This window comes from Carassius carassius, chromosome 5 (genome assembly GCF_963082965.1).
Source record: "Carassius carassius chromosome 5, fCarCar2.1, whole genome shotgun sequence".
Taxonomy (NCBI): domain Eukaryota; kingdom Metazoa; phylum Chordata; class Actinopteri; order Cypriniformes; family Cyprinidae; genus Carassius; species Carassius carassius.
The window spans coordinates 3,340,472-3,352,548 of record NC_081759.1 but is presented as its reverse complement, the minus strand read 5'-3'; the positions used below and the strand labels follow the sequence as shown (position 1 = coordinate 3,352,548).

Here is a 12,077-nt window from a genome sequence, read left to right as displayed (position 1 = left end):
AAATAATAATAAAAATAGCAAACATTAATAATTAAATTTTAAAAAAGTACTAAAGAATAATAATGCAATAAAAAAATTTATTAGCAGTTAAAAAGATTAATGAAAAATAATGAGTAAAAACAGTTATTCAAATAAAAACATTATCAGCAGTTAAAATAATCAGATAAAATTCTTACAAAATTAATAATAAACTACTTATAATAATTATCATTACAATTAATAACAATAAAATAAAAATTATTACTACTACTAAATAAATACTAAAATAATAATTCAATTATTTAAAAATATACATGGAATTATTTAAATTAATTAAATTATAATTTTATATATATATATATATATATATATATATATATATATATATATATATATATATATATATATATATATATATATATATATATATATATATATATTATAGATATATAACATTTGCAGTTAAAAGTTATAAATAATTATAAAAATTATTAGTTTAAACTAAACCGAAGCTGCTTTAGTTTATCACTAATCTGCAAAATTCAAGACTTCATAATTATCTGTTGCACAATAATGTGAGATTCACAGCTGCTTGCAAAATATTTCTACAGTGATGATATCAGAGTTTACAGTCACATCTGTGTTTTCTTCACCAAAATCTGCCTCTTTGGCTAGGCATAGAAAGGTCTAGTCTGGTTTGGTAACCCCATTGGTATTCCATGGATAGGTGATTTAGACCAGAAGTGGAAGCTTGCCATATTTTTTCATCACCATTCATGACAGTAATGCAAACCATGCCAAGCCCAGCCTTGGCCTGCCCAAATCAGACCAGAGTTATTTCACTATAGTTGTGAGTTTTGGAGGAGACAGGAAAGACATAAAGAGGATGAAAGGAATAAACTGAATAAACATTCAAATAGAAAACAGTTCTTTTGAATTGTAATAATATTTAACATTATCACTGATTTTACTGCATTTTTTACTGTATCAGATTAGTGTTATTTTCAGTGTTGTATCAGTCTAACAGTAAAAAAAATCTAATCAGACACGAGCCAAAAGTGAGAGATCAAAGCATGGGGCCGAGGCCTTTATTTCCAATGATAGACACACAAGAGGCAAGACAGTCACTTTTGCTTTCGAGCTTTCTTCGTGGTGCTCTGAGCAGGCGCAGGGCAGAGGTCACCGGCAGGGTCTGGCCGTTCTCCTTCAGCTGCTGGCAGCCGTGGCGGATGGGGCAGCGGGAGCAGGAGCGGGAGCAGGGGCGGGGGCTGGACTGGGTTTGGGAGCCGGGTCGGGGACGGTGAAACAGCCCCGTTTGTGCCACTGCATGTCCCGCACACGCCGAATGGATTGCAGCTGTGGTTCTGTTGCTCCCCAGTCGTTCCAGTGTTTGTATTCGCCATGTTCAAACACGAACTGACGCCCGCGGTAGCCTGGGTACATGTAGCCCACCCACCTGAGGAGAGAGATTGGAGAGCGGAAACAATGTCAGAAAACATTAAGTACATTTTAGGATGTCTATACTCTTAAAAATAAAGGAGGCTTCCGCAGCGATGTTTCCCAAAGAACCATTCACTGATCAGTTCTTAAAAGAACCACTTTTTTTTTAAGTGCAAGAGCTTTCTTTGTAATCGAGAGAACCTTTTTTTCATTATAAAGAACCTTTTGTGCAACGGAAAGATTCCATGGATGTTAAAGGTTCTTCATGCAGCCAAAACGACAATAAAATAACCTTTGTTTTTATGAGTGTGTTTTGTAATTGATGAGTTTTTAAGTAAGAAATGAATTTAAGATATCTCTACATGAATACAGATTAATTTGGAAGACACTAGTTGTTATAGATTTACTTGCTGTACTAAGAGTCAGCATGAAATCGCATCACAGTCGAGTTTACTTTTGCCACGTGAAACAAACTATTCAACAAGAAAAAATAAATAAATAAAGATAATAGAAATGGATTGTTTTGTTGGTTTACTTGCCGTACTAAATACTGAAACAGCATTCAAATTCAATCCAATTATCTTTTATTTTCATAAAAAGAAAGAATATTTAAAACAAACAAACAAAAAACCCACCAGACTTGTTTTTATGATTGGATAAAGTAGCCATTTTTTTGGATTGACACTTTTTACTTTTTCTATCGTCCTTTATTTGTTATTATTGATGTAACCTTTATTTAACGCTTACTAATCACTTTTTGTTAACATTTTCATTTATATTTTATTGCTGTATTTCCTTTTCATATATTTCCTTCTATTTTATATTCTATATTCTTATGTTAACTTTAAATTTTAGTTAAAGGTTTACTAAATTTGATATTTTTAGTCATTTTTACTTTTGTATTTAAAATATGTCTGTATAGTTTTTTTTATTATTATTATTAAAGTTACTTCAATCTGAACAAAAATGAGAAATGTTGCCTTGGGAAATAGCTGAAATAAAATAATACATTTTAAATAAAAAAACATTTCTATGCACATTCTGTTGTTATTTTAAGCATTTTGTTAGTGGTTATAATTGTAATTTTAGTTACCAGTAGAGAACCAGTAGAGATATTAGAGATATTAATATATTAAAGATATTAATACTTAAATCAGTTTGTGCTGTTTAATATTTTTGTGGAATCAGAGATTTGATTAAACAGAAAGAACATAATTTGATTGAAATAGACATCTTTTAATTCTAATGTCTTTACTGTCACTTTTGATCAATTAAATGCATCCTTGCTGACTAAAATAATTTGTTTCCTTTGAAAAATATTTTTCTTTCAAATAACATTTACTGATGTACCATGCACAAGACCAGATGTGTTAAGGACTCAAACATTGACTACAAACATATACAGACTTTCTGTGATCAGGAAAACTATGGACTGAAACAAAGATCTGTGATCAGGAAAACTATGGACTGAAACAAAGATCTGTGATCAGGAAAACTATGGACTGAAACAAAGATCTGTGATCAGGAAAACTATGGACTGAAACAAAGATCTGTGATCAGGAAAACTATGGACTGAAACAAAGATCTGTGATCAGGAAAACTATGGACTGAAACAAAGATCTGTGATCAGGAAAACTATGGACTGAAACAAAGATCTGTGATCAGGAAAACTATGGACTGAAACAAAGATCAAGACCATCTTGAAAAATCAAGGTTCATGAGTTAATGGTCTTTGGACGAGAGCAGCATGAAAGCAATCTCAAACGAACTCTCAAACTCACGTTCCGTTGATAGCTTTGGCACTGGCCACTCGGTCCTGGAAGCCATGGACCCACAAGCTGGGAACGTCATCATCCACAATTTCCATCTTTCTCCCGGCAAAGCTGCAGTTCTCGAACAGATGTAGTTTGTGGTCGGCGCTGTCCTGGTAATGGAGCGTATACACGAGACTCAATGGCCGGTGAGAGAAGAGCAGATCTTTAAGCAGGTGTGAGGTGTGAACGTGTCTCTCACCACTCTCAGAGGTCTCATGGACAGGAGGAGGGAGCTGCTCTGGCTGTTGGTCCAGGTGGACCAGCGAGGATATTCTCCCTTCTCCAAAACAAACTGCTCTCCCAGAAAGCCCTTCTGCTCAAAGGCGACCCATCTAGAACAAGATCATTAAGACCAGGATGGATTAATGGATGATTCCTTTTGATCAAAGCAGGGAATTTACAAAAATGTTTTGTCATCTGAATCCCTTTGAACATACCCAAGTAAAAAGTAATATTTTTTAAATAAATTAATTTTTTATTAAGTATACAGTATACATATTTACTGACATATTGCTAGAGGCTTACTAACATTAAAAATTCTAATTAAACTTTATTTGGACTGCTACATGTTGACATTGCACATATCTTAATATTAAACTTAAAATGTGTTTTAATGTCTCTATTGATAAGGATTGTATGAGCTTAGAAAATTATTGGTCTTGAAATGCAAGATCTACTTAAAGTTTACTTGAGCTTTAGCACAAATAAAATATATTTTTTAGTATATATTTAGTTGAACTTTAGCACTATTAAAGTGCATTCAGCACAAAATTAGTCGGTCCAATTTAGCAGAGTATACTAAAAGTACAACTGCAGGGGATTTTTATTGAGAACATAAATATGAAAATGTATTTGTATTATACTTTGCAAAAATAAATGTATTTCAAATGCATGTAAAGAAAATCAATTATGTATTTTTAAGTTAATATTTCAGCAATAATAATAACACTGAGGTCAACTAATAAAATAATTCAAATATTTCAAAATAGTTGTTAAACGTTTTGACTTGAAGGCCACCTATATAATATAACATTAACAGAACTATATCTAAATTACATTCATTTATGTTTTATAAACTGCATAGGTAGGTTAAATAGATAAATCACAATTTATTTTGTGCTTGCAGAGGTTTTCAGAACAGGATGTTTTATACAAATATTAGAGGGGAAAAATAAATATAATTATTATACTAATTATCAATATTAATACATATTGATTGTATTTTTGCAATTTTTTTTCAGTTAGATTGTTTTAATGTAGTATTAATAATGATATGATATTATATTATATTATATTATATTATATTATATTATATTATATTATATTATATTATATTATATTTATTATATTATATTATATTATATTATATTATATTATATTATATTATATTATATTATATTATATTATATTATATTATATTATATTATATTATATTGTATTTGTATTATACTTTGCAAAAATAAATGTATTTCAAATGCATGTAAAGAAAATCAATTATATTATATTATATTATATTATATTATATTATATTTGGCATAAAGAAACCCATCCGGTTAATTGGAAACCTGAGATTCTGAAGAGAAAAATATTTTAGTTTTTGTATATTAAGAAAGAAAGGTCTGGTTGAGAAGCACTGATAAACAGAAAAAAGTCCATTGAGTTGTACTGTATGTTATCATTTTTAGAAATCACATGTTATCTTTTGTGTACAAAACTTACTGAAAACCTTCTCCTTTTCTCCTTCTCCTTTCTCCTAAATCCAATTTGAATATACTCAGACTTTTGCTTTCAAGACCAGTCGGAACATTTGTGGTTGTAGATAATGTAGTTTGACAGAACAGAGCATGTACTCACGGGCAAGACTCAACTATGATTGATCCGACTTTTTCCAAGTTCTTCTCAATCAAGTCCTTGCATTCTGCTGACAGCTCAACCTTTTTTCCACGGAAGTTCTCGAATTCAAACAGTGAGGCCTGTTAATATGATTCAATAAATTCTGAGTCGTAAACTGGTTGGGTTTCACTCGTGAAAGACGAGCAGAATTTCTGTATAAGTCATTTGTAAAATCATTTATGTGAATTGTCACATTCATTTTAAAGAAAAAACTTCATTCTGCTCTTGTTTCCCCTAGACAGCAATGACATTAAATGAAGAACAAATGGAAACATTTGATGTTCAGAATATTCTCCTCAAGAAGTAACCCCTTCATGTGTCTCCTCTATTAAGTAAGAAGAGTTTTCAACAGTGTCTCAAACTGTGTAGTCTCAGTATAAAAGGAATAGAAAATGTTCTCACCCTCAAGCCATCCAAGATGTGGATGAGTTTGTTTGGAGTTTGGACAAATGTAGCATTGCATTACTTGCTCACCAATGGATCCTCTTCAGTGAATGGGTGCCGTCAGAATGAAAGTCCAAAAAGCTGATGAAAAACGTCTCTGGGTTACGTATGTAACCCTGGTTCCTCGAGGTAACGAGACGCTGCTTTGGGGAAAAAAATGCTTTGGGGAACGCGCCCAGCATGAGCGACTCTGAATATCGTGTGTAATCAGTCCAATGGAAGAGCGTGACGTCACCGGCGGGGTGACGTAAGCGACCAGGAAGCTATAAAAGCACGTGCCACGCAGCTGGCATCAGCTTCGAGTACCAGCAAGCGCCGGCAGGGGTGCTGGGGGTATGGCTCCGAAACGCAGCGTCTCGTTCCCTCGAGGAACCAGGGTTACATACGTAACCCAGAGACGTTCCTCTTCAGGAACTCGAGCTGCATCGAAAACGCTTTGGGGAACGAGTACCAACGCCGCCAGATGACCAAACCCCTGCCTAGTGTGTATCCGAAGAGCACAGCTCAGGACAGGAGGACAGAAGTGCCTGGAGTGACTGGCATATCTAGGCCATAGAATTTAACAAACGTAGAGGGAGTGGACCACCCCGCAGAATTGCAGATGTCCATCATGGATACACCTGCTAGGAAGGCCTTGGAGGCTGCCATACCCCTAGTAGAGTGAGCCTTGGCTCCCGACAGCGGGGGACGACCAGAGGACTCATAGGTGACGTTGATAGCCTCGACTATCCAACGACTAAAAGTCTGCCTGGAAGCAGGAGAACCCCTCTTGGGGGGACCGTAGCATACAAGCAATTGGTCAGTTTTTCTCCACAGGGCAGCTCTGTGGACGTATGCATCCAGCGCTCGAACTGGACACATGTAATTTAGCTTCGCCTGGTCAGGCTCCCGAAAGGGAGGAGGACAGAAGGCCTGCAGCACTACAGGTCGTGGTGTAACAGAGGGAACCTTAGGAACATATCCCGCTCGAGGGTATATGAGCGCTTTGTCCATGCCCTCAAACTGCAAACTCAAGATAAGTAGGGGCCACAGAGAGGGCCTGAAGATCTCCCACTCTCCGCAGAGAGGTAATAGCCAACAGAAAGGAGGTTTTAAGTGTGAGATGTCTGTCTGAGATATCTTGGATAGGTTCAAACGGGGGTTTGCACATTGCCTCTAACACCACAACCAAGTCCCAAGGGGGAATACGGGACCGTACTGGAGGTCTCAGCCTCAGTGCACCGCGGAGGAAACGTGTAACTAGGGGGTGTCTTCCCAGAGACTGGCCATCGAGAAGGGCGTGGTAGGCCGCAATGGCCGCCACGTAGACCTTCAGCGTGGAGTGGGTCAACCCTGCAGAGAGCCTAGCCTGTAGAAAATCCAGAACTGTACCAACTGGGCAGTTTGCTGGGTCTAACTGGCGGTCTCTGCAAAATGAGGTGAAGAGATTCCACCTCAGGGCGTACAGTTTCCTCTTTGAGGGAGCTCTGGATTGGAGGAGGGTCTCAACAACCTCAGTTGAGAGACCAGCTGCTAACAGTTGTGCCCCCTCAGGGGCCACACCCACAGCTTCCACAGCTCCGGGCGAGGGTGAAGTATCGTACCCTGCGCCAGCGAGAGTAGGTCTGTCCTGATCGGTATCTCCCACGGAGAGCCGTCGAGGAGTGAGACTAGATCTGAGAACCATACTCGGCCCGGCCAGAACGGGGCTACTAATAACAGACGGGCCCCGTCCCGGCGTACTCTCGCCAGAACTCCCGGGAGCAGAGCGATAGGGGGAAATGCGTACAGACGAAGCCTCGGCCAGGTCTGTACCATAGCGTCCAGTCCCAGAGGAGCTGGATGAACTAGAGAGAACCAAAGGGGACATTGTGATGTCTCTAGAGTCGCAAATAGGTCTACTTGAGCCCTGCCAAAAACTCTCCATATCTGCTTCACCACCTCTGGGTGAAGTCTCCATTCCCCGGGCCTCGGCCCCTGCCTCCACAGTATGTCTGCCCCCATATTTAATTTGCCAGGAATATATACTGCTCTTAATGAGAGGAGTTTGCTCTGGGACCACACCAGGATCTGGTGCGCCAGGTTGTACAAAGGGCGCGAACGCAGACCTCCCTGGTGGTTGATGTAAGAGACCACTGATGTGTTGTCGGTGCGCACCAACACATGGTGACCCCTCAGGTCTGGGAGGAAGTGCTTCAGTGCACGATAAACTGCTAGCATTTTTAGACAATTGATATGCCACGTTAGATGGCAACCGCTCCACAGACCACGGGCAGGGTGGCCACTCATGACTGCACCCCAGCCGGTGAGGGATGCGTCCATCGCTAGTGTCACACGGCGACAAGGAGCTCCCAGCACCGGGCCCTGATTCAAGAACCAAGGTTTCTTCCACATGTCTAAGGCACGGAGGCAGCGCCGCGTGACCTTGATAGTGCGAAGTGGATTGCCCCTCGGGGAAAATCCCTTGGTCCTGAGCCACCACTGTAGGGGTCTCATGTACAGCAGGCCAAGAGGTATCACGTTGGACGCAGCTGCCATCAGACCCAACAATCTCTGAAATTGTTTGACAGTGAGTGACTGGCCTTCTCTGACTCTCTTGACTGAGATGAGGATCGACTCGATACGAGCAGGGGACAATCGTGCCTGCATCGAGGTCGAATCCCATACTACGCCTAGATAGGTGGTTCTCTGAACCGGAGAAAGTACACTCTTCGTGGCGTTCAGTCTCAAACCCAGCTCCCCCATATGTGCGAGAACGACATCTCGATGCCGAGCCGCAACCTGCTCTGACTGAGCTAAAATCAACCAATCGTTGATATAGTTGAGAATGCGAATGCCCTGCATGCGCAGGGGGACCAGAGCCGCATCTACACATTTTGTGAACATGCGGGGTGAGAGTGCAAGGCCAAAGGGAAGTACTCGATATTGGTAAGCTTCGCCCCCGAAAGCGAACCTCAGAAACTTCCTGTGTTGTGGAAGGATGGAGATGTGAAAATATGTGTCTTTGAGATCTATTGTGACAAACCAGTCCTCGGACCTGATCTGAGCTACAACATGCTTGATTGTGAGCATTCTGAACTTCAGTCTCATAACTGAACGATTTAAGACCCTCAAGTCTATAATCGGACGCAGCCCCCCATCCTTCTTTGGAACTATGAAATACTGGCTGTAAAATCCGGACTCCCTGTCCTGAGGAGGGACCACCTCGATGGCCTCCTTCTCTAATAGGGTTTTCACTTCCTGTTCCATAACCAGACCCTGCCTGGGGGAGACTATCGTGTGAACGACCCCGTTGAATATTGGCGGCGCGGAGCCGAACTGAATACGGTAGCCTTTTTCTACTGTGTTCAGGACCCAACGAGATACATTTGGCAGTAGTTTCCACGCTGCTAAATAATCTACTAAGGGAATCAGTCTCTCGAGACCGGGGCGGCGAGCATCTCAGCCCCGCTATGCGCACGGGCGGAGGATACTGAGACCGATGCTCCTCGGGGCCACTGCGCCCTGGAACACTGGCAGGGTTGGCAGACCGGCCCCCAGAGGGCTCTGAGGCGGGACGGGCACCGTGTACTGCGGTGTGTACCGCTCTACCCCAGCAGAGGCTGCCCTCTGAAACCCCGGGCCTTTGGCGTCAGGGTTTCTTGGCCGAGGACTTCTTGGCTTCAATAACTGCCCTGAGATCTAGCTTGGGCTTGGAAGACCTCGGCCGAGAGGTCTGTTTTTGGGCCTCGCGATGCAAGGAGCTAGGGTGCGGCTGGGGCATCTCCTTCCCAGATGCCCCGAGGGAGTGACGAGGGAAGAACTTATGGAACGCCGCCGCTTGTTTGCGGGCCTCCTGGAACCTGTCGACGACAGAACTGACTGCGTCGCCGAACAGGCCAGTCGGCTGAATCGGGGCGTCCAATAGGCAGACCCTGTCCCGCTCTTTGATATCAGACAGGGTCAACCATAAGTGCCTCTCTGCGGCCACCATAGCTGCCATGGACCGCCCAATCGCTCGGGCGGTCTCCTTGGTCACAAAAATCCACAAGTTATCCTCACCACTTCAGTGAATGAACACCATGTGAAGAGGAAAACTGTGTGTTTATAAGAAACATCAATCCATCAAATAATTTTTAACTTTAAACTCTCTCCTGGCCACAATACTCCAAAGTCCATAATCCATAATAAGAGTGCCAGATATGTGCAGATTTCTCTCCTGTTTCAGACAAGATTACATTTTCATTTAAAAAAAAGTATAATTATAGGGATAGAGGATTCATATTTTTACAATGGTTTGAAATGAAAAACATCACAATGATGGATTTGTAGTGCTGTGGATTACTTGTGGATTATTGTGATGTTTTTATCAGCTGTTTGGACTCTCATTCTGACGGCACCCATTCACTGCAGAGCTTCCATTGGTGAGCAAGTGATGAAATGCTACTTTTCTCCAAATTTGTTCTGATGAAGAAACAAACTCTATATTCTGGACAAAATCTATATTTTGGATGGCCTGAGGGTGAGTTAGTTTTCAGCAAATGTTAATTTTTTGGTAAACTGTTCCTTGAACTCAAATATTTGTCATCAAATTTGTTCAAATTCAAATGACATTTATACTCCACATTCATCTAAAGCCCAGTACTCTTACCGTGTGTCAGCTATTGGCTCATTGTGTCTTTTAATGCAAGTTGTAGTTGATAATTAAATGAAACACTGAAAATTAATTTAGTCTCATGCGCTATAAAAGTGTTTCCTCTGGGCTTTTTGACTGTGTAAAATAACTGTATGATTGAGTGCATTTGGACCTTGTAAACCGCCCCTGCTCCTCCTTGGCTCTTCCCAGCGACTTGCTGATCTGGGACTCTGTGCAGATCTGACATCTCTCCACCTGTCAAACACACAAACACACACACACACACACACACACACACACACACACACACACACACACACACACACACACACACACACACACACACACACACACACACACACACACACACACACATCAGAGATGAGAAAAGAGCTATTCTGAACAGGGTCACACACCAGCCATTGCTGTGTGAGTGCTAAAAATATGTTAATAACTTCAATTAAATGTTAAACTAAAAGAAAAAATGAAATTTAATCTAAAGTGAATGATATATATTAAAAAATATAAGCAAAATATATATAAAAAAGATGCATTTATTTTAAAGTAGTATGCATAATTATGCAAAATATTTATAACTGATATGATCATTATTATTATTATTATTATTATTATTATTATTATCTTACAAAACACAACCCAAAATAAAACAGATAAACATATTCCTTAAACAACAATTCATACAACTGAAGTATAAAAATAAACATTATTTAAATGACTGAAAAACATTCAAACTGAACACCAATTAAACAAGCTTATGTTCATTATTGTAACATCATATATATATTGCGTGTAAAAATGCTCTTGGTAGTATAAGGGAAAAACTAAACAAAACAAAAAGCAATGACTGGAAAAACTTCAGAAGGGACAACTGAAAATAGCTTATGCTCATCATCACATACATACATATATATATATATATATATATATATATATATATATATATATATTATTTTTTTTTTTTAATGTATAGGACAACCACAACAAAATAAAACAATTTCACTGCATTAGGTCTCCAATTAATCTTAAAATAGATTTCTATGACAATGATATTTAGTTTTATTTTTTGTCAGCACACATTAAAATGAAGAGTTCAGATGAAGGCTGAACGCATCTTTCTTTACCTGTTTCTCTCGTCCTTCACCTTCAGCAGTTCTCACCCCTCCACTCTCTCTCAGTGTGTGTGTGTATGAGTGTGCGTGTGTGAGGAGTGTGCAGGGCGAGTGGAGGGGACCCGGGGGGTATTTATGGTTTAATTCCGTCCACAGCAGCAGAAACGGGTTGGGCGTCGATTGCTGTTGATGCAGCAACTCTGTCGTTTGCATTTGTGTCCGTCAGACTGCCTCTCAATAGGCCATGAGTTGGCAGGAGCTGCCCGCAGCCACCAGCCTGCTCTGCTGCCAGCGTGAGTACAGCGGGCACCGACAAGGCGCAAGCCAAGAGGATTCAGACGGGATCAGCTGCTGTCATCACAACCCTGCTCACTATCCTCTCTCTCTCTCTCTGATCCCAAACCAACGCCAGATTTAGACCATTCATCTTCATTTAACGGATTCTTAATATTTGTGATTGTTTTCTTTAATTGTTTGCCCAAGAAAAACATGCAAGAAAAAAATGTAAATATATGCAAAGAAAATAAATAAAAATTAATTTAGTTTAGGTTTCAAATTTAAATTTTAAATTGCACTTTATAAAGATTTGGTGGATGCAATTTATTGGCTTAATTAAAACGTATGTAAATGTAACAAAATGTGTATCCCACTACCCTCTATACTGTATGTATTAAATTAAATTCAAACTGCATTTACAAAAGATAGGGATGCACCTTAAAAAAGATGATTATTTCATAAAAAAATAAAAAAATAAATAAACACTGAATGTTTTAAATGGATAAA

The 12,077-nt window shown here is 39.7% G+C and overlaps 1 protein-coding gene across 1 annotated transcript; it reads right to left on the bottom strand.

The window, feature by feature from the left end:
- Positions 1-1,045: 1,045 nt before the first annotated feature.
- LOC132140225 (beta-crystallin B3-like) lies at positions 1,046-11,401 on the bottom strand. The gene is made up of 6 exons (XM_059549043.1): positions 11,307-11,401; positions 10,337-10,419; positions 5,088-5,206; positions 3,433-3,565; positions 3,201-3,343; positions 1,046-1,435 (listed from the first exon to the last, which is right to left on the bottom strand). Exons 2-6 carry the CDS (start codon positions 10,409-10,411, stop codon positions 1,186-1,188), a joined length of 720 nt encoding a protein of 239 aa, XP_059405026.1. The 5' UTR covers positions 10,412-10,419; positions 11,307-11,401; the 3' UTR covers positions 1,046-1,185.
- Positions 11,402-12,077: the final 676 nt, after the last annotated feature.